The following is a 24,399-nucleotide window of genomic DNA, read 5'->3' on the forward strand; positions in this document are numbered from 1 at the left end:
CTGGAGGGAAATTCAGCTGTTTAGAGAAGCAAAAAATCTGTGTGGTAAAGAAAGACATACAGATTCAAATTAGATAAGAAATAACACACACAGTATGTTCTCGGGGGGGCGGTCGACTCGGGCGGTGACGTCGACTTCCGAGAAACTTTTCATGATTAATAAATGTAGCACACACGCACCACGGGAGACTCAGCCCAGACTCTTATAAGTGTCGCACTATTTGCATTGGTAACTGTGGGTAATGGTCTATGTTGGCTCTACATCAGGGCTATTTGACTAATCAACCAGTTAAAAGCCGTGTGAAAAAAAAAACGGGGGAAAACCCTAACCCTTATTAATAAAAGTGCCAAGCAGGAGTAACTTCCCTGGTTCAGCCTATCCCAGCTAACATTGGGCATAAGACAGAAAGACCCTGAATGGGAGCCAACCATAGGTAAACCACAAAAAAAACCACAGGGAGAACACGCAAACTGCCCCCAGACAGACTCTGTGTAGTAGTGAAGCTGCTCAATCAGACGTCAATAAAATGCTAAGATAACCCGCCATGACAGCAAAGCTCAGGCTGAAGTCATGTGTACACACCGTACCTGGGTCATCAAGGATCTTCACCGCTCACCGTGCGGGGAATATCGTTCCCCGGAAACTAACGTGGCGTTCAGAGCTCAGGATTGTAGCCCCGGCTTCCCACTCGCAAACGTTTTTCTTTCCGAGATCGCCGACAAAAGTCTCGGATCAGCCCACGCGAGCGACGCTCGCTCTGTGCGAACTGTCCCGATGACGCGATCTGAGGAGACCGCCAGAACCCTCGCCAATGTGTCAAGGACGCCCGGGAGATATCCAGCAGGATACACATCCGGAACCGTCGGGGAATTCAAATCCTGCAGTGTGAAAAGTGCTGCGACAGGCAATGAGAGCAGCGGCTAACGACAGCGAATGAGAGCGCAAGACACGGAGAGAGGGGAAATGAAGTAATATAGTCAGTAATATTTCATTGCACTTCACAATTTAGGAACTCATGCACACGTGACTACGACAGCAACCCATTCTTAAGCTCCATTAGGTTTACTTTCGGCCAAGTCACGTGGAAAAATACCCGAGTCTTGTCAAGTCTCAAGTGTGCTTGCGCTCGCCGCGGCGCTCACCATGTTCCCATGTAGTGGGAACGCCCTCGTCCGGTACGCAACGTGTAGTTTGACCATCGCTTCGTCCGCGAGACAAAGAAATGTGAGAAAAAGGAGCGTGCCCCCCAACGACGTCAGGGCGCTGAAAGTCGTGTGGTCTGCGGGGACGCCTTTAGCCGCCAGGCTTGGGCGAGTGGACGGATGTATTGGCAACCGGGCGATTGGGTGAGTCCATTGGCGGTTGTTATTTTTCGGTGATTTTTTTGGGGCGATTTTTTTGTCCTTTTATTTTGCAAAATAAATGACCTGTACGGCGCAATTCAAAACTATGAATGTAACTGTAACGCTGTGAGATTTCACAGTGCGATACAATTTTTTGTTTACACTCCCTCACATGTGTGCGCAACTAACGTAAAGCGCCGTGTCGTACAAATATTGCCGTGAAGCAGTTCTGCCGCTGCTGCTGTGAAACAAGCGTCCGCTAAGGTGAAGGTGAATCAGAGTTAACATCCTCAGAGCGAACGGTATACTGTTAAAGATCATCGTGCAAGGGGAATCGCTTTAAAAAAAAAAAAAACCCATTGAAAAACTTGATAACCCTCGATACCACGGCGTCACCGAGGCTACGGCACGGCGGGGTAAAGGCTTTCCCCGGGGCAGGTTTGAATCGAGAGAGGCGCCCCAGCTGACGATTTCGCTCCGACAAACGGCGTGCTCCATCACACCCGCCGCGCGCATTACTCTCGCGACGTGCCGATTCGGGGAGCTCCGCGCGAGACGTGTTCTCTCAAAAAAAACAAAAACGCTGCACTCGCTGGCCCCCGCGACGCACGTCACATCACGGCAATTAGCGCTAATCACCGCAGTCTTGAGGCGCCGTATTGATTTCCCTTACGTGAACTTCACACCGCAAGCCGTTATTGGACTTGGCATAATGAGAAATGCACTTGTCTTCTGTATTATTGAATGCATGTGCACCATCGCTCATTCCCCAACAAAGGGCAGTTGAGAAGCCAGGACGAGGTGGTTTGTTCGTTTTTTTTCCGTGATTTAATTGGCAAGGTGCAGGGTGAGGGAAAGCTTCCGCCGTCTCCAGCCGTCGTTGGCGACGCCTTGAAAAAGGTGGCGTTTTATTCCGTTTCTGGAATGTTAGAATCCTTCCAGGAAGTCTATGCGGACTTTTTCCACACTTAAAGCAGATGGTTTTGGTGGTCATAACCCATTTTTTTACCACTTAATAGAGTGACAGCGATGCCTCTCATGCGTACGGCGGGCTGCAATGGATCACGAAACTCGCCGTTCGGATCGTACCGTGGTTTTGAGTCACGGATCGGATCATTTCTCAGATCAGCAAAAAAAAATTAAAAATAATAAAGAGACATATAACTTCCCTTTCCATTTATCCTGTAAAACACTTAAAACAAGGGACTTTTGCCCATGGGCTTAAATCAAAACAACATTCCAATGTCCAATGTTTAAATTAAATCTTCAAATATATAAAGTATTCAATACTCAATTTTTTAATTAAAGCGCAGGCAACTATCAATTAAATATGAGGCACGCATGACGCCTTCTTCCTTTAAACATGGTAGCGAATTAGAAAAATATGATTAGATCCGCCCCCAGGAACTCAATTTAATTCCAGTAACAGGAACCAGTATCGAGTTCAATTTCTCAGGTTTATAACAAACTAAATTTCATGAAAATTGATTCAATTTTCAACTTTAAACATGCAGTATGTATTTTTTAACAGCACTAACCCTCACCCTATCGCCTTGATTTGTAAAGAAAAGACTTGTTCATCCGGCTCCCTGAGAAGAGACGAACTTTCCCACGCACTACAATAAGTGCTCCTCTGCTCCTCTGCTCCTCTGCTCCTCCGTGTCCACTCTGCAGGTTCTTCTCTAATTGGACTTTTTCTCCTCATTCTACTCATCCTGTCACGGCTCAGGTCATAGCGTGTGGCTATTGTCCTATCTTTGACATCACAATCCAAATCATATCCAGAACGTGAGCTCCTCTTACGGAGCACGTGCGGACACCTACCGGCACTTCCCACAAGCCGCCGGTCTCTGTTCCGCCCTCTGAAGAGGACAAATCAACTGGACGTTTTTGTAGAGTATATCAGATTTTATGGAATCGGAGCAAACTTTTTCTTAAAATGACTCAGAAGGAACAAGCTGTGTCCCTGGCGAGCTCCGGCTTCCGCGGCCGGGGCTTCGGTTTTCGCGGGATGGAGGGATGGAGTACACGGTTTATTTTCAGATAATAATATTCACGTCGGGGAATTACTACCCACAAAATGGCGGGGAGAGTCGCGAACCCGATCGTCATTTCGCTCATTCCGATCGATTTTCAAACCAATCGTTGCACTTCCGAGTAAAACACAGCGCGCCTCTGTCGCGTCTGTCTTCTTTTCACTGCGGCTCTGCGTCGAGATTTAGGGAATTATGACTTAACGTAACGGCGGCGTAACGGCGGCGTAACGGCGGCGTAACGGCGGCGGCGGCGGTAAAACTGTTTTTCACTCTGATGGTTCAATTTTGCAATTGATCCGCGGTTCACGTGCGTGCCGAACCGTGGGGAATCCGCTACACCACTGTGCGTGAGTGATTTTAGCACCGCAACTTAAAAATCCCAAGCAGTTGCTAAATATCGTACTCGGCCAAAAGCAAGGTATGAACATCTCAACCGGCGGGAAAGGCTGTGGAATCCTCCACAGCCAGAAAAACCGAGTGTTGGTGAGAATCTGCCTTGTCAGCGGTTGCCAAGGCGTTGCTCATTATTAACTTCCAATTACCCAACCCAATTTTTCCGTTTTGGGAGGACACTCAAGGAGGGGAGGGGAGGGCAGGTACGGAGATCGACAATCCAAACCCCTCCACCGGGCTACGAGCGACAAGAACCCAATTAAGACCCTGGTGAAACCAAGCCGAGCGGTTTTCGCGAGGCGAGGGGGGGGGCCTTTCAGCCGACCTCTGTAATCATCTCACCCCCCCCCCGCAGATATGGCCCGGTGCCGCGGTGCCACTCCACTGTGTCGCTTCCGAACATTACAAGCGACAATGTTATCGGGAGTAAGAGGCATTTGACCGGCTCCATCGCGCGAGCCCAGGCTGAAAGGAGAGAAGCGGGACTTTGCCTCCGTTCTCGAGATAATGGCGACGGAAAATTAGCCGAGGCAGGATGTTGAACAACCACAACAAATACGGCGCCCCAACCAGGGGGGCATTTGTTTGACGATGGTGACTGAAGAAACACAAAAGACATACAGACATCCCATACAAACAGGAGGCGGGGGCTCGTTCCTGCCGGCTGGCCGTGCGGGGATGTTTTGCCGCTCTAAACTTTCTTTTCCCTGGGGGAAACTTTCTTGCGGCGTTCACGAGACAGCTACAGAGGGAACAGCCCAACACGCAACACAATATCGCCGTAAACTTATAGAGAGGTAAGAGAAATGAAAGGGGAAGTATAAGAACGACAACAAAAGAATAATATCAAAAAACAATGCCGCGTCGGAGTGATGCAAGACTCGCGAAACGATTTGCTCACGGCGAACGCATCTTTGACGCGACTCGGGAGTCGTCCTTCACCCCGGTAAAAACAGTCACCCAGGCTGAACCGAGACTCCAACCTCGGACAAAAGGAGGGGGCCCCCCCGGCGGCGAGCGAGGCATGTGCCCCGAGCAGAGGCACCGACTCCCCGAACCGGCTCTCGAAACGAGATCCGTGAGCCGCGGGTCACACACACGAGCGCGGGGCCCCCAGGAGTCCCGCCGCGGAACCGAACGGGCTTTGCCGACAAACAAGAAAAACCGGGACGGATTGGAGAGGGAAGCCGCTGCGTACGTACCTTCTGTCATGGCTTTGCTGACCACACCTGCAAGAGAAGGACAGAATAAAGAACCTTGTCAGCAAAAATTAATCAAATTCTCCGTTCGTTCATTCACTTGAGGGCCACGGAAAGGGACGTTAAAAGTATGGCATTATAACCTGAACGCATTCATGTATATAATACAGCCTCATTCATCCAAACTCCACCAGCCCCTCGGCAATATTTCTTCATATTGTGAGTAAAAAGGTTTGCACAAAATGCTTAAAGAAGACACAACAAACCAGAGTCACTCTTGCACGGTCACGTGCTCTCGGAGGGAGGGTTTTCAGACTTTTTTTTTCTTCCGTTCATGACATCAACACTAATTGAGCAAAGTCAAAATCAAAGGGAACATCCCTGATGGCTGATTTTTTGTTGTTGCTGCCGAACCTATACTTTTGAGTCTCTGCAACAGAAAAATAATTTTAAAAAAGCGTGCGCAAAAATACTCAAAGCCACTACAAATACAATAACGCCGCTCCGATCAATCACCAAAAAGAGACTAAAATGACGGATTAGGCCGGTGTCTCGGCCGGCGTTTTGTTTTACGGCCCAGACGCGACCTCATCGAGAGGGAGGGGGGCGACGTCTGCCGGTGTCCAACCAGAGATGGCTGGTTTTGGAGGGTGGGGAAGGGGGGAGGGAGGCTACGGGTGGGGTGAAGGTAGCTGTCAGTGAACTCCTTTAGTGCCCTAATGCAGATGGATCGATCAACAAGCAAATGGCGGCCACTGTGTGTGTGTGTGTGTGTGTGTGTGTGTGTGTGTGTGTGTGTGTGTGTGTGTGTGTGTGTGTGTGTGTGATTCTCTTGCGGGTGACGCCTTATATATTTATGACATGGACACACACATAAATATATATATACACTATCCATACCCACACACACACCAATGTTCTTGGAGCCGAGCCGTCACAATCTGTGTTTATTTTGTTTTGTTATTATTGTTATTTTAGGCACAAACTACCCACCCGACCCTCCTGCGAAATGACATTTTGGAGCCGTGCGCAATTGTGCGACCCTGACGAAGCACGGCGTGATACGGCCACAGCAAGATGACGATGATGATAAGGGAAGCACAAGAAACCTCCGTCGTCTTTGGAAACTCTGTACGGACGTGGATACACACACTCCCGTTTGTACTTTTTGTGCGCCTGCCTAAATGTCGTAGAAACAAGCGAGGCTTTGTATTTGGACACTCAATGATAGCTTATTAGGTGTTAAGTTACTGTTTTTATCGTAGCTGTTTTGGACAAAGCGACAAAGTCGAATGCCATCACATTCCATCGCATGTCACGCCCTCCACTTTTGCCTCCTCTTCCATCTAGCCTGCAGCCAGTATCGCTCTCTCTCTCTCTCCCTCCTCTGTGTGTGTGTGTGTGTGTGTGTGTGTGTGGTGGGCGTGATTGCATTCTCCGGCTCTCTCCTGACCTATGGTCCATCAACTCATCACCAAGCAGTGTAGCAGCCCCAATTTTCCATCCATTCAGATAGTTGTTAGAACTACCGCGTTGGTCTCGCCCCCGGTCGCTCCGTGTTATTCATAGTTAGAGTATTCTCAGTGTTTGATGTGTTTTGAAATGTTTGAGCAGGGCTCCTGATACTGAAAAAATGTTCCCTGTTGTCCCACTTACCAGCACTCCGGTTCCCTGCCCGCCTTCCCGTCTGCCTACCTGCCTGACCAACCTGCTCTGTCCGCCCGCCGGCCCTGCCTGCCTGACCTTCCCCACCCCCTTGATCCCTTCAATAAATCCCAGTTCATATTTACTACTATTCCTATCGCCGTGTCTTGTGCTTGGGCTCACTAGCCTCAGCCGTAACATCGCAAGCCTTCCGGGTAAAGTTGCGGTTTAGGAAATGCAGCCGGCCAATCAGACGAGTCCCTTCCACGAGTCTATGACACCAGATCAAAGCCCGATTCACACCGAGTCCGTAATTGCATCCGACAGTCAGATCCTCCCACCTAGCGGCTGTCAGATGAACTGTGTCTGAGGTTGGCGTCACACAATGTCAGGGGAAACGTCAGAGCTAGTTTTCTTTCACAGTGAGTAGTTTGCTCAGCTGGACATTTAGCATGTTCCACGTACGAGATTGTAAAACTTCCTTTAAACAGTACAGCATTTACAAAGTGCAAACCTTGCAACCTATATCACTTATCACCTATAAAATAACTTTATTGATACTGAATATGATGACATCCAACGTCAACATTAATAACGTCATTTTATATACATTTCTTATTTCCTTAGTTTTTAGCCCAACTTAGCCCTACTTCACTGACTAAAACTTCATTGGCATCACTTCCGGTCGTGATGTCCGACCAAAACTTGTCGCGAGAGTTGAAACATTTGAACGCATCCCAGTGCCTCGATGGTACGCACCGCGGCGCGTCATAGCTTTTTACGTGCAGAATTCGACTCCCCATAGGAATGACCTGGACTCCGGCTTTGTTCTTGTCCTTTGTCCTATTTGGTGTGAAGCAGGGTTCAGGACGTCAGATCATCTGAAATCCAGTGAAGGGATTTAAAGTGAACCGGTTTCAATAAATCATAAACTAGATAAGAATCACATTCTAAATGTGATTGTGTTAGCGTGCAAGGGACAAAAAAAACACACACACACAGAGGCATTAATACAGGAAGCTGTCAGGAATTCAAGCAGCTCATTGCTTGACATTTTCAGCTCGACGGGTATGAACGGCATGATTGGGGGTCTGCTGGTCCCGCCGAGCTTATTCATCAAACTATAGGCAGTGAATGGTAATGTGGCATTTAGCCTTCTATAACAACGGAAAATCAAGTGCAGATGTACGATTCTGAAAAATAAATGAAATGAAGGGTGGTTTGGGGTTGCTGCTTGTCGAGCAAGGTGGGAACACCGGGGCGTACTGCACAAAGGGACCCCGGAAAACTGCTCTATCCACCCCAAAAACACAACAGTTTCCTTCCGTCACCATCCTGAACTTTGTTTTGCGTTTCCCCGAGCCCTCAGAGTTCCCTCTGCTCCTCCTTTCCGCGCTGAAGCCATTCTCTTTGCATCGGTGGCCTCGGCCGCGCTCCGAACAGATGGTTATCGCAGAGTTGAGGCCGAGGTCTGACGCCTCCCTATCTCACAGCTTGGGGGTGAGGGGGGAGGGGGGGGGGATGTTGAATTTCACACCCCACAGCTTCGGGATTAGCCAGACCAAGGGGTTGATGGACAGGCAAGTGCATTTGGATCTGTGTGTGTGTGTGTGTGTGTGTGTGTGTGTGTAGCGACAGCAGAGCCACTTACTCTGTATCTGTCTTAGGGGTCACCATGATGGACAGTCTTGGGTGGGGGTGGGGGAGTGGTGCTTGTGTGTGTGTGTGTGTGTGTGTGTGTGTGTGTGTGTGTGTGTGTGTGTGTGTGTGTGTGTGTGTGTGTGTGTGTGTGTGTGTGTGTGTGTGTGTGTGTGTGAGTGAGAGACAGACTGGTTATCAGTGGAGCCTCAGTAAGACTCCCCAAGACAGGGTGCTGCCGGCTGGGAGGGGGGGGGGGGGGGGGGGGGGGGGGGTCGGGTGGAGTGACGGTCGCCATCGGCCACGCCGGTCGTCTAACTGGAAACCATTTGCCAAATAGGGATCCAAGGGCTGGCACGAACGGACGTGCCGGATGGACGGACCGACGGACCGTCTCTGCCACGGCCCCAGCCCTGGTGCCGGGTGATAAATCGATCTTATCTGATTTGTTATCGCATTTCAATCGGCAGTGTGAAATCACATTATTTCACCTAGACGCTGGGATAGTTATACTTCCCTCATGTGATCTCATTTCTAAACATGACCATTCGCACACTCTACCTCTTTCAATATGCTGCTTACTGTTTATTACAGTTTATTACAGCCTACATACAATATTTTTCTTACATTTTGCATTACATTCTTTACGAACCAAATCACTGACAACCGGAGTCAAATTCTTTGCATGTGTAAGCGCACTTGGCCACTGAAGTCTGAGTCTGATATGACAACGCGCAATTTTATAAAGAAAGGAATTAAATATTAAGGGCAGTTTTTATTTTGGCACAAAAGAAAGTTTTGGTCTGACGTCATACTGTCCTATAACAAAGAGTAGTTCAATGTGATGAAGAAATATTCATCACATCACATAAGAGCGGAGGGCTGTGACGAGAGCGGAGCAGGCTGTAATCTCGTGAGAAGACGGAAGTGAGTACAGAGACAACATGGCTCGGACAAATAACAAAGCGAATTGAAAAAAAAAATAAAAATAAACACGATGCAAATCCAAAGTGGAGGACCTCGAGAATTATATTGATTATTATTATTATTGAGTATATGATGGAAGAGGACCAGGACCGTAACAATCCAGCAAAGAGGAAGAAGGCAGAATCAGCTACCGATACAGATGGTCTACAGTAGGAGCCACTTCAAGAGGGCAGCTGGAACATGACAGAGCCCAGGCAGATCCATGGCTGGGGCATGCCGTATCCCTGCTCGGATCTTACCTGTATTGATATCCCCCTCGGTGACGTGATCCACGTCTGGGACCGCCCCAAGGTTGCATTTGCAACACACACACACACACACACACACACACACACACACACACACACACACACACACACACACACACACACACACACACACACACACACACACACACACACACACACACACACACACACACGGGGACTCGGGGACCCCCCCATTTCCTAGTTCCTCTCAGGGGGTCCCTACAACCATTCGGTGCAAAAACATTGCGTCGTATTGTGAGGTCCCAGGTGATTCCCACCCCAATTTGAGACAAATAGGAGTGGGAATATATATTCCCAGCAACCTTTAGATCACTAGACCACCAGCTCTACCGCTTGAGCTACCATCCCCATATAATTGATATATTATATAATATACTGTATGTATTATATAATAATATATAATATATAATAATAATGTTATAATAATTATATAATAATGTTAATTATATATGTGTGTGTATCAAACCCAATTTTATAAGGAAAGAGACTATCCTGGATTTCCTATCCAAAAGTATGCGGGACAACCTTAGCCTTTCCAGGATCCCAGAGAACAACTCCGAGACACCAGAAAACAGGGTGAAAGACTTCCTCCACACTGCCCTGAAACTCCCCACAGACACCGTGAAGCAGATCGCCTTCCACAGGCTTCACAGATTGGGACACCACGTGGGGAACCGTCCCCGCTCCGTCATTGCTAAGTTTGAAAACACTTCAAGTACAAGGAGCTGGTTAAAAACAAACTACAGGAGTTGAAAGGAACAACGCTGGGTATGAACGATCAATTCCCCCGGGAGATCAATGATCGACGGAAGGTACCCCATCCTGAAGAGAACTAGCAGAAGAGTAAACGGGTATCGCTGGTTGTCGCTAAACTATATATAGACGGTCTGTTATTCCAGGACTCCTCCACCACACCCTGGTTATTCTGATAATTCTGATATGCGAGATGTAGAAATTAGCACCCTATCTATGTCAAGATTGTAAATATTGCTCACTCTCATCATCTCACCTTCCTAATCCCTCTCTCCCTACTTCTCTCATCAGTCCCACCCTCTATCCACTCTCTCACTATATGTATGTCTGGCTCTGCACTGTTTTATGTTTATCTTTGTCTATTTGTCATTTGTTTGTGCATTTCTACAAACTTCCTGCAATACTAGGACAGTAAAAAGGAGAAAAACAAAGGAGAAAAACATTGACCTATTTATGAGAAAACATGGGCACGGTAGTATATCAATTGACTTGGATGCACTGTGCTGTCGCATGGGAAAACTACAATTCCACATCCACCCCCACCCCCCCCCCTACAAACCTCAATGACATCCATTAAGTTTGTTAGTTGGAATGTGAGAGGTTTGGGCTCACCATCCTTACTCTGGGAAACGGCAAAGGCAGTTCTGAGAGGTAGTATTATTTCATTCTCAACTCACAAGAAAAGGAAAGTACAAGAATGCCAAAATAAACTAGAACAACGATTAAAAATTGAATTCAATGACAAAGCAGGTACATTTCTTGCCAATCAATTGCAACGCGTTGGAGAAAAAACACTTATTACAGCCAAAAAAGATCCACAGGGTAGGACCACACAACCCGCAAGACATCAATAAAATATTTAGAGTCTTTTATAATAAGTTATATCACTCAGATAATGAATCAAATATATCAAACATTAACTCATTCCTCTATGACATCGACCTCCCTAAACTATCCACAGAGCAGGCTACCACATGAGATCGACCACTTACTCTAGAATAACTCAGGAAAGCTCTCTTCTCTATGCTCAACAATATATCACCTGGATCAGATGGCTACCCAGTGGAACTCTATGAACACTTCTGACCACTTATAATGCCATTATTCATCAGAATGGTTACAGAGAATAAGTCAACCTCCACCATGCCTCCGCACATGAATACTGCTCTCATTTCGGTTTTGCTCAAACCCAATAAGGACCCAACCCTCACCTCCAGTTATAGACCCATAAGCTTAATTAATTGCGCTTTAAAGATTGTTAGTAAAACACTCACCAACAGTATTGAAAAAGTAATTCCATTTATAATTCACAAAGACCAAACAGGATTTGTCAAGGGCAGACATTCATCCAGCAATATGCGCCGTTTATTCAGTCTGATCAGCATATCTCAAAGTAAAAACTTAAATACTGTAATTGCTTCTTTTGATGCCGAAAAAGCATTTGACAGAGTTAATTGGACATATCCCTTCTCCACCCTTAAAAAACTTGGCTTTGGAGAGTCACTCATTCAATGGACCAGAATCCTGTAAAAAAAATCATCATCTGCTTCTGTCATCACCAATGGTTACACATCACAGCGTTTCACTCTACAACGTGGCACAAGACAAGGATGTCCGCTCTCCCCTTTACTATTTGCCATCTTAATTGAACCCCTCGCGGCGGTCATCTGTCAAAAGAGTAATATCATTAGCATACAAACAGGAAACTCTGTTTACAAAATCAGTTTGTTTGCAGATTAAATGTTGTTGTATTTACAGAACCCAATCTCATCCCTACCAGAAGTGCTCAATCTTATATCAAAATGTTCAGTTATCTCAGACTATTCAATAAACTGGATTAAAACCACAGTCTTACCACTCAGTGGGGAAGACTGGAATCCTGTAACCCAGAAATTTCCCTTAACCATCACAACGGGCAACATTAGTCACCTTGCTATTGACACAGTATCTCCACCAATCTGTCAGATTTGTTTACCCTTAAATTTATTCCATTGCTCAAATCCATTGAAGAAGACCTCACTTGATAGAACAACCTACCCATCTCACTAATTGGTAGGATAGCAGCAGTGAAAATGAATAAAGTACCGAAAATAAACTACATATTTTCAATAACCCCAGCCCAACCAACAGCAAATTGGTTTAATACTCTAGACTCAATAACCAATAAATTCTATTGGAAATACAAGAAACTGAGAATTAAACGAGCAACGCACAAAAACTTCAGATACTACTATTTAGCGAACCACCTTAAATTTATAATTAAATGGTTACAACCAGAGCAACAATTGGGCCATGGATGGCGAGACATTGAACAAACAGAATGTCAGGATTTATCAATATCTGATCTCCCATTCTTTACTGAATCAATAAGGAAACATAATTGCTTTAAAAACCCATTTAACGCAACGACTCTGTCAGCCGGGTGGAGACTCCCCAAACTCAGTGGTCACACCACCGCCATCTCATTGCTTCCTGTTTACAAGCCTTGCATCGCGCATGGAACGGTAGTGACAAGGGATGTAAAGCGGTGGGCGGACCAATCAGAGGCTGCACTTCAGGACGCTCTGACTGATTGACTAGGACATGTTCCAATCAGGTTCCAGCGACGTCAGCGAGTTTACGGAAGTCGCTGTGAGTTTCATGGCTATGTTAGCGGGCAGCCTCCCTGGTTGAGTCGGTGGTCTTGGCCTGCTTCAAGAGGTCCACCGTCATTTATATGGTCAGCAGATGACCATATAAAGAAATCCGTGACGAGCTGACGACAGCGTGTGCATAGCATAGAAAGACCTTTGAAAATCGAGCGTTTAGATTGGGCGGAAGCCTGAAAATTTTGTTCACAGTGATTACTTAGCCATAGTTTACCTCATTATTTGACACTTTGGCCCCGTCTAATATGAACATCCAACATTGGAGCATTATATATATATGACAAAAAAGAAGGAGATGCGCAGAACAGAAGGTATTGGATGCAGATGATTCGCTGTGGAAACACCGAACGGGAGCAGCCAGAAGAAAGAGAAGAAGAAGATAATAGGTCACCTTTAAATATGGTTCGTGATTTCAGTGGAAGGTGGCCAGTAACTCAGCCGCATGCCCTTCAGCAGTCTTTTTAAGTAAGAGGACTTCCGCCTAGATTGTTTTAAAACGTTTGACTCTATTTTTTGACTTAGATTTTTCGACTCTATGTGCATTTATCTGGGTTATTCTCTTCTCACTACATTTTATCTTTCTTTCCCCTTCCTCCATTAGGTTAGAACTTTTACCACGGACCAAGTTCCAATCTATGGGCGTCTGCTAAAATGACACAATGTCTGCTCAAAGATGCAATCATTTCATTCTTGTTGTTGATGTTGTTGTCATTGTTTTTATGTTGGTTTTTTTTTTTTAAGAATTTGATCTAAATCTAGGTATCTTGGACCCGGAAGATGTTTCTAAGTGTCTAAGTGTCTCTAGTGTGACTGCCACATTGGACCCAATACTTTCTCAAGTTGTTACTTACTATACTTGGCTTAACCTTTTTTTTTTTTTTCCATTAATGGACTTCATCCAGAAACTTTTCCTTAGATTTCTCTTATTTTTGTTCTTGGGAAAAGAGCTTGAACAGACAAAGAAGACAATGAACAAAAAAAAAACACGGGAGTAGCTCGCGAGGGAAGACGCAAGAAGAAAATCTCAACCATATATCTTATTGAATAACATATCATAATTAATATGGCGCATCCATTTCTGAGTACTGTACGCACCAGTGCTATTACAGGCACTTTGTTTGGTTTGGTTTGGTTAAACAGTATTAGCCAAAATTCTTTGGTGAGGTGTCCGCACAGCCAAACTTCCAAGCAGAGAGCGAGCCTAACCTTTCCCTTTGTGTTTATCCAATGCCAAAGTGTCATCACACTCATTCATAAATCTGATTTAAGAATCATGACACCGTGGGGGTTTTTTTTCTTCTACATTCTGACGCAATTGCTGAGCAAGGAGGAACACATCATGGAAAATGAGAAAAACAAACCAATAGCAGCGTTGATCAAACTGCCCTGTATGACAAGCCATTTTAACATTTGATCCAAAGGATGGACTAGTCACTTTTGAAATGTATTACTTATATTTTAGTTACTAGATGCTATTCCAACAGTTACTAGTAACTATATTTGTTTTACTAGCAAAATGTATAAGGTAATTAGTAGTTATTTATAAGTTACTAGTAACTATTCCAATTATTACTTGTAACAATCAGGACAATTTTGTCATTGAGTCCTATGGGACTCTGTCTCAGATGTTAAATATTTGCCTCCAACTAGTATCAATTTCAATGGTGACTAGTCACTATTAATTCAGTACTAGTACTTATTCATTAGTGACTAGTGCCTTTCCTTGCTGTTACTAGAAACAGTTTGTGTTTTACCAGTAACAGTGGTTTTTTTTTATCCGTCATGATAAATTACTAGTCAAAGCAGCTTGTTGATATTTTAAATTGAAAACGTTACTCATTTTTTACTAGTAAAGGCAAGAAAAAGCACTAGTGATTCACTAACGAATATGTACCAGTACTCAATCAATAGTGACTAGTGAAATTGAAATAGGAATAGGGCAAATATTTAATATCTGAAACACAGAGCCGAGTAACAATTGGAATAGATACTAGTAATGATTGGAATAGTTACTTGTATATAACAAATAAGTACTAGTAGCTAATACATTTTGACTAGTAAAACTGAAATAGTTACTAGCAATAGTTGGAATAGCAACTAGTAACTAAAATATAAGCACTAGTAACTTTTAGAAAGAGACTAGTTGGTCCTATGGATTCAATTGCCAGATGCCTGAAGTGAGTGACTTTTGGGCCACGGCAAATGCGGGATTTCTCGGCATTGTCTCAAACAAAGACAGACTACACTACGACTCAACTCGCACGAATCCCGGCTTCGACTTCAGCAAAATCTCTTACAAACAGACAAACAGACAAACAAACAAACAAACAAACAGCACATCAAATCCTGAATCCCCAATTTGGCGCCTGTCCCCAGCGACCGGGCGTCCCCGCGCCACTACCTTGGCGCTCGGAGCGCTTCTTGCGCCTCCTCTTGAACCTGCGGCGGACGAGGCAGTGGTAGGCTCCGGGGGCCCGGGGGGCGTCCGGCGGCTGGACCATGGCTGCCAGGAGGAGGGGAGGCGAAGCGTCCGGTCGCCCTGGCAACCTGGCCGGGGTACGGACGAGTACTCGGAGGAGCGCGCCGCGCTTCTTCCCCGTCGACTCTCCGGCAGGCGCGGGGGTGTGTGCCGCCACAGGACGCCGCGCAGCCTCCACCCCCCCCCCCCCCCCACCCCCACCCCCACCCAGCCTTCCCACAACTTCAGAGGAGGGTTGGGTGATGGAGGAGGAGGAGGAGGAGGCTGGAAGCGTGACGAAGGGGCGGAGAGCTCTCCGACACCGCCCGGTAAGTGGCTGTCAACTGAACGCAGTGGTGTTGGGTGGTTCACGGACGATCCGAGTCTTCTGACTCTTTTGTGGGAACGAAGGGAACCGAGTCCCGCTGGGGGGATGAGCCCTTCTTCTTCTTCTTCTTCTTCTTCTTCTTCTTCTTCTTCTTCTTCTTTTTTTTGCCAAGTTTGACAGGCAGATATGTCGTGCTCTTTGCAAACGGTTCCTCCTCCATTTAAGAGATAATAATAACACTGACACTCCTCCCTCGCCGGGAGGTGCCCTGGCTGAGGCCGCGCCGCTCCTCAGGACAGAGGCTGAGGTGGTACTACTTTGCTCAAACTTCTGAGGTTTTCATATATTTTATTCCTATATATTTTTTACATTTACGTTAGATGTTACACTCCGCTGCGCCCCCAAATATGATTACTGTTATTGATTGATTGATTGATTGATTATATAAATAAATAATAGAATACAATGAAATATTCTTCCTGCCTCCAACACAACGACCTCAAGAACCGACTGTTCACTTGCTGCCCGATAACATCCCGCCCCTCAACGGATGCCGTTGGAATGAGATGAGCACTGTTATTCGCTTCACCTGTCGGTGGTTTTAATGTATATATGTACGCGCGCACACACACACACACACACACACACACACACACACACACACACACACACACACACACACACACACACACACACACACACCTAAAGAGGGTCTTGACATTAAAAAAAAAAAAAAGGGGGGGGAGGGTTTGAGATGTGATATTAATTGATTAAGACTGGATATGAAGTTGTTTTTGACTCAGGCCCCCTATGGAGCGACGAAGGGCTCGTTTAAAAAAAAAAAGAGAAGGAAGCTTCATGTGACGCAGGGTTGGAGAGAAGCGAGTGGGGGACTGATTATGAGGATGTTGTTGTTTTTAAGCCACGGCACGATCCACACGCAGCATCGCAGAGAAATATCGTGTGTGTGTGTGTGTGGGGGGGGGGGGGGGGGGGGGGGTTGATATTGACCTTCCAAGCAGCAAACAATCAATTCCACTATTAACTGATGAACTTCTCCCCAAACCGAGGAACACTCCACTGAACCGTTCATTCTATAGGCTGCACTGACCCCGCGTGGACAAAACTGGAGCTATAGCAGACGGACTCAGGGCATTACACCATGGAAAAGTTGTAAAAAAAACAAACAAAAACCAGCTGCATTTCAATCAGTACTTACAATTTGCACAAGACAATGTCATAGAATAGTAGAAGCCACATAGAAAGCAAATTGCTATGGTCAGTAAAATAAATGTATGCAAACCAAAGTATCAACCTTTCATTTTCATTTTTATTTGTATTTTTTTATTTTATTTTATTTTTTCATTTTCATTTTTATTTTTATTGTATTTTATTCTATATATTTTTTTATCTTATTCTATAAGTATTCAACTTACTGTATTACGTTTTAGGAGTCAGTTAGTCGGTCTATTAGAAAGGAATTTTTTACTTTTATTTTTTTTCCTAGGACATATTGTGTGCTATCACCGGGTGCGTTGCATTACATTTCACTGCATATATGTATGAAAGTATGTATATGTATGTGACAAATAAGAAAAAAAAAATCTTGAACCTTGAACCTATAAATTAGCCCAACTTGACAATGTCCCTGCACCAATACCCACACTGATGGGTCTCAGGGACTGTGCCGAGTGCCTACTTGCAATACATATTTCTGTTGATTTCGTGAAATAATTAAATCCATTTTTACTAAGAAGGTCTTCACTGGTAATGGACAGAGCCAATGTTTACACGTCCTTAAATGGTGTGTTTTGCCATATATATATATATATATATATATATATATACAAACAATTGCTGTTTGCATTGTGACTTTTTATTTCTATATGTAATATTTATTATTTCAGTATTATTCAGCTATTTTGTATGCATATAAGACATTATTAAGAGCTGGTAAATGTACAAGTGTAGAAGACCAGTTACTTGAATACACTATTTTATAATGAATAATTTAGTAAAATAGATAAATGGGGCTCGTCAAACCTAGATAATATGCTGCTATCGTTTAATGCAGACGTATTATAGGAAAATTTATGAATGCAGAGTGTAAAAACAAGACAAAGATACAGTATAGCTGCAGGCAGCATTACCCGGGGTCCGGTTTAGTCGTGTAGGGTGCGTTTTACCGTTTCCCTGGTTTCAGGTTCTCTGAAACGCAGCACAATTGTCCAAGTTTAATTGAAGGCGGCATGGGCTCCCCCCGGTCTGTCGCCTCCTGGTTGCTCATCTTGCGGAGCACCCATTATGCGGTCTACACAGCGCAACCCTCCTGTCTTTAAAACAACTGTCCATGTTTGCCTGTAAAACAGAACTTCCCATTGTTATAACTCACCGTGTTGTCTGTGGAAATAGAGCTGTACTCTCAGAGACGGGTGGCCTTTTGGTGCCGTGTCAGGCATGTCATTTGTTTGTGGAGATTTTTTACTTGGAATACTTTTTCCAGTAAGTTATGTTTCTATGAGATACAAAAAACGTTGTGGTATTTCTGTGGGTAATTACCGTTGCACGGCTTCTATTTTTCCAACGCCTCGCTGGATCTTGAACACATCACTCAGTCGCACGTTTCAGTGCTTTCAAGGAACGCGCTGACGACATTTTAAGGATTATTTTTTATTCTTTTTTTCATTAATCCGGCAAAGTATTATGGACCACAGATTTAAAATATCAATCTAACAGATCTACTGATATCTACCAGGTAAGAAGCTATATAAATATACACGTAATGTCTAAAGACTACAAAGTGACCCAGTCCATGCCACACACTGGACGAGGTCCAACTGGACATTCTCATACGTAATCTGTACATTTATAGTAAATAATATGATGACGTCATAAAGCATCTTACTCTAAATATCATCTTGTTCAATTTAGAACGAGACCTGTGACATGTCAGTTAACCAAGACCAACTGAATATTTAGTGTCAAAGTTGTTTGGTTTTTCACTAATATCTGCTCCGTATGTGGATCGATTTAGATAAAATTTAAACCACAACATACTGGTTTAAACGACACCTCAACCGTGTTCGTAGCTTATGTCAAGGTATGTGTTCCAGATAGTTTTATCCGGGTTGGACATATTCAGCGTCAGTTGTACTGGCTCGTCTGTGTTAAAATCGCTCAAAATTTGTTTGGTTTTTCGCTAATATCTGCTCCATATATGGATCGATTTGGATTAAACTTCCACCTTGAGGTGTTTGTGATAACCATGTTTGTTCGTTGTGCCGATGGTGGTTTTCCAGGTAGTTTTAGGCTTCAAAATTCAGAGAATATTTATCCTGAACAATAACAATAAGGGGCTGCAGAACAATAACAACAGTGTTCCAGCCCAACAGGCTGGGCACCTAAAAACGACAGTTTGTTTTATACTTGATGTTCACGTTCCCCGGTACTTGATCTTAGATGTACTTTGAAGTATTAAAAAGTATTAAAAGTAAAAGTATGTGTCACATCCAGTGTCCTGATATAACAGCTGATGATATATAATAAAGTGCTACTGTTTTTCTGCAGGTGAGTGCTCATGCACAGCCTGATTACAATTTACCAAAAGAAAAATGACCCTAATCAATTCATTCATTGATGAGAAATACGAAATCAGCGGTAGATCCTGTCTCTGTTGTTTACTTTGGCTTGCTTTTTGGTGTACATAAATATATGTCCGGAAATAATGTTTGATACAGTAATTATACCGGTTATGACTGTCAGAAATGGAACAAAAAAAAAAAAGAACGTGTGCTTGAGTCAGCACAGACACTTAAGTACAGTAACAAAGTGAACTTGAAAGTACAGTACTTGTTTCAGCGCCGTCGATTAAACCCTGCGCCACCAGGTGGTGCTCTTGCACCAGTGACATGTACAGTAACAACGTCGTTCATATAATGTATAAACAACATCCCTCTACTCCTACTCTCAGACTCATCGTGATTGTTTTTGAGGCGGAGTAAGCGGAGTGAGCGGAGTCACACACACACACACACACACACACACACACACACACACACACACACACACGCACACACACACACACACACACACACACACGCACACACACACACACACACACGCACACACACACACACACACACGCACGCACACACACACACACACAATGTGTTAACAAAAACTTGACAAGGTGTGTAGTACTGGCTTTGTGTCATTGGGGAGTTTTGTGTCGGGGGTGTTCGTGAAACACGCTCTCTCTCATCGCCATGACAACGACAACAACAACTACCGTTTAATCCCATCAGAGTGTGTTTCATTCCAAAAGTGTCTGAATGGCAGAAAAAACGTTTGCCCACTGAACCAAACTTTAAATATTTTTTTTATGATTTTTGGACTCAACTATAAAGATGTTGTATCGTAAACGTCTTGAAATGTGCGTGAAAAGGGTCTTTAAACATGTATTCATTGGAGTTTTAAACAGCCAAATGTATGTAGCGAGCGGTTTACTCAATAAATTAACCACATTTTGGCATGTTGTGTGTTAACAATGGGAATTTAAAAGGTGCACACGTCAGAGGGGCTAGAGGCCAAATAAAATGTTTACCTGGTTTATGTTGCTGGCGCACTCCAGTCGGACTCGCTGAGTGTCGTGCTCTGAAATGAATCACAAAAAGTACTGGTTTCCAAGTTGTTCAAAGCCAAAACACGTATCCCGTGCGTCCCAAAAATGCTCTCTACTTTGTTGTTGTTCCACCCTGAGACGTGGTTTCACTTCCAGCAGCATCCGACGTTTTAAATCCAGGAGTCCGAAACTGAACCCGGTCGAGCATAAAAATCTTTGGGGAAAAGCGACGCTGTTCTTAAATGCAGCTCAACGGGCAAAACGTTGAAGCCTTCAAAGAACGTTGAAAGCAATAGTCGAATCTCGTTTCGCTCACGTTTTGAACATGTTTTAAAGAACACCAATATCACATTTTATTTCAAACTAATTTTGGCAATTGCCGTAAAAAGGGCAAGGACATGGGCAGTACCGACACACCTTCCTGTTCCGGGCCTCTCACGTGAGCACAGATGAAACCCAAAAGAGCTGATTTGCAGGAGTGCAAAAGAGTCGACAGAACCCCGAAAAAACAGGATGAAATGCGTGGTTTCCGACCATTTTTTTTCTCTTGTACGTCGCATAAAGACGAGCGTGTGAAACTCACATCCCAGCCAGGTGCAGGTAGAGCCACAGCTTTGGTATAGCCAAAGCCTTAAAACGTTTGCCCCATTGAAATGCATTGAGACACTTCTCCTGCAGCGAGGTTGTTCCCATGAACAGTTGTAAACGATGGGAAGAAATTAAGGTTTACTCAAAATATATCTTTTGACCTCTAATATGAGTTTTCTGTTTTCGAAAAGGCTTAAACGCCCCACTGCACTGGTTTGCACTGACTTGTGCTGCGAAGTATAAGTAGTGAATTAAAAATGATGAGAGCCAACAAAGATCTGGGCTGAAAAGTCACGGGCCTGTCCTCGAAGGTTGCTTTTTGGCGCAAATAAAATAAAAATAAAAATATACACATAAAATATGTGCAATTAGGCAATTACAGGTTTTGAATGCATGCCGGCTTGCATTCAAGCGTTCAGCCTTGATGGTGGATTTTTTTTATTTTGTATTTCCAGTCCCAGGCAAAAAAAAAAAAAGATTGTATTTGATGGGCAATACCTGCCCACTCAAATTGAGTCAATGCGAAAAACGTCGTCAATAAACGCTATGAAAACGTTGAAAATCGCTCGCAAAATTCCCGCAGTCTGAAAGTTTGTGGGAGTGTGAAGTACACGGTGTGAGTGGCTCCTTGTTTAATGAAGAAAAATGTAAATAACAAAATGCAATTAAATGTAATGTGTGCATGTATATACACTATGTATGAGTGTGAACAGGTCTCCCTTCCAAAAAAGATTCTGATCTCAATGGGACTTTCCCTGGACAAAAAAAAAAAAGAATTCATAATAATAATAACAAAAAATATGGCTGCAGGCAGCAATACATGGGGTCCAGCTTATTCTTGTTGGACACAAATTACAGTTTTCTGAGTTACTGTAAAACACATCACCTCGTATCGACACCATTTACAAATTTTAGCATCAGTTTGTGCTGTCGCTCGTCTTTACATCAGCATTAGTACTAAAACGAGTTACAATTTTCCGAGTTTCCTTTGAAGGCAGCATCGGCTGACGCAATGAGGCGGTGATGCAAGTTTTCCGGGTCCTGGTGAAACGCAGAATTACTAGGAACAATACACTTGTTGTGTGTTATTACTTCATCCTAAAAGTTAGAAGGTGGCTGTCGACTCCCTGTCCTCCAGAGTCCTGCCTCATCAACTTCTAAAATAAAATGGACACAATTTGGACCCGTTGGACCTACGTCGGAGCCGATCAACGTGCACTCACTGCATGTTACATTACATTACGTTACGTTTAGTCATTTAGCAGACGCTTTTATCCAAAGCGACTGACAAGGGAGAATAACATTCAAGCCACATTGCGACAGAGACATTAGTGTAACAATAAATACTGCTAGGTAGTGCTAAGTACTTGTAGGTTAGGACAGGAGGTACTCTCTGAAGAGCTGGGTCCTCAAGTGCTTCTTGAAGACAGAGAGGGAGGTCCCCGCTCTGGTCATTTTTGGCAGCTCGTTCCACCAACGTGGAACTACAAATGAGACTACAAATGTTGCTCTCCATGTCACCATGTCTGTGCGTACTGCTGTTGTCGTGTTCCAGACTTTTAGGTCAAAAAACATAATAATAATAATAATAATAATAAATAAATAAATAAAATTAGTAAAAATGAATAATAATAATAATAATAATAACAATAATAATAATGTATAAAGAATTAAAAAAAATAAAAACAACAAGCAATAACAATAGGGGCTGCGGGGCTGGATCCCTAATAATGAATATAGCTGCAGGCAGCAATACGCAGGGTCCAGGATGGTCGGCATTGCACCCCCAAAAATGTCCTCACAATTTCAGATTTTTATTAAACACTATGAATCTAAATAACTACTGTGTGACAATTATTTAAAGCTTTATATTTATTTAAAAACGGATAACTCGTAAAACAGGCAAAGGGTGGAGCGGTGGCGTAAAATGCATAAATCGACACTCCAATGTGCATTTACGCTCGGCTGCGCCTGCTCGTTTCCCGTTTCTGTCGGGATCCTGCGCAATGTTTGTTTCATGTTATCCTGTCCCTCTCTAGCTCCCTCTGTCTGTCTCCCTCTGTCTGTTTCTCCCTGTCTGTCTCCCTCTGTCTGTCTCCCTCCGTCTGCCTTCATCGCTGCCACCGCACACCTGACACCACTCAGCGATCTGGCCACGTCTTCACCTTCCTTGTCACTCACTTGTATTGAACCCGTCCCCTGTCCACTCTCTCCTTGTCGGATCGTTGTCGTGTCCTCTGTGTTGTATCCACTGCGTCGCACCTCCCGTGTCGAGTCTCTTGTTTGTTTCCCTGGACCCCGATTCTCTGCCCGTTTCCCTGGTCCCCGGCTCCCTGCCGATAAGTTTGCCCTCCAGGACTTCCCCTGGTTTTGCCCCCCGTCTGTCCGCAATAAACTGTCGCTCCTTTGCACTTCCTGCTGAGCCATCGCTGTGTCCTGCCTTTGGGTCCGCTCGTGACAGCGCCGCTGACAGTTTCTCCAAATTAAACCAAATAAAAAAAAAAGTGTTTTTATTATTGTTATTGTATGATGTATTTACTTTTTCTTAATTGAAAAAAAACAAAAAACACCAGACGCAGAGCCTGGTGTTTGTGTGTGCGTGCTCCATTATTGGGTTTCTATTTTGTAGAACTTACTGTGGTGCGTGTGAGTTGTCCCCAGAAGCGTATATATTTAGGACGTTTAATACGCTGCGCTTTGTTTAATCCAATTGTCTTCTGGTAAAATAATACCTGTCACATTGTATGGTTGAGAGTTTGTATCTTATATTCCTTTCAAGTCCCATCGCAACTATATCTGTGCTTGACAGTATCTTTGTACGGTTTGAGTTATTGTGACTCACTGGATCTGTGTACTCCCTCAACTACCGTATGCGTCAGTCCGTCTACTGTATGCATGGTGCCATCTCGGTGCAGGAGTCATTGTTCATTCCCGCTCCACCAACGTTCGGCTACTTCCTGTAGATTGGCTATTCCAAATATATTCTATTCCAAAAACAGATTGGTGTGTATCAAACTTGGACTACAAAATGTCTGAACTGCCTCGCATCCAACGACACTTTATTAATGTCCGTGGGCTCGGCGATTGCTGTCCGCCAGACACTTTCATCCGGAAAAATTCCCAGAAGAAAAATAATAATAAAAATCTGAACAAAAACAATAGGGTTTTTAACTTTATGGACCAGGACTTTATGGACCGGGGGGGGGGTTAATGTAAACAGACTAAAACTCGATTTGAAAGGGTAGAAAGGGCTTCGGCAGTCGTCTAGATAAAAACCACAGATCGATGCAGTGTTTCTCCAGGGGTGAAAAAAGAGAAAAGCATGTGAGTCCATGTGGGAAGAAAGACAAAAAAATATATAACAAGTGTAAATCCCACGCAGTGGAAAAGAAAATGCGAAGGCAACCCCCCTCGGAGGACGGCAACCTATTTTTGGTAGATTTGCATATATTTTGGAGAGAGGGGGAAGGGAGCTTTGAGGCGGGGGGGCTTGG

The 24,399-nt window shown here is 44.3% G+C and overlaps 1 protein-coding gene across 1 annotated transcript in view; it reads right to left on the reverse strand.

Moving 5' to 3' along the window:
* The window catches only part of LOC307248166 (double-stranded RNA-specific editase 1-like), a gene marked incomplete at its 3' end in the record, with an annotated part of 63,413 nt that overhangs the window by 16,446 nt on the left and 22,568 nt on the right, over positions 1–24,399 (reverse strand). Inside the window, exons 2-3 of the mRNA XM_080024433.1 lie at positions 20,300–20,349; positions 4,975–5,001 (exon numbers count right to left, since the gene is read on the reverse strand). Of these exons, the coding sequence (XP_079880559.1) occupies positions 4,975–4,984 (10 nt within the window). The 5' untranslated portion in view covers positions 4,985–5,001; positions 20,300–20,349. The remainder of the gene's footprint in view (positions 1–4,974; positions 5,002–20,299; positions 20,350–24,399) is intronic.

This window comes from Zeus faber (assembly GCF_960531495.2).
Source record: "Zeus faber genome assembly, chromosome: 2".
Taxonomy (NCBI): domain Eukaryota; kingdom Metazoa; phylum Chordata; class Actinopteri; order Zeiformes; family Zeidae; genus Zeus; species Zeus faber.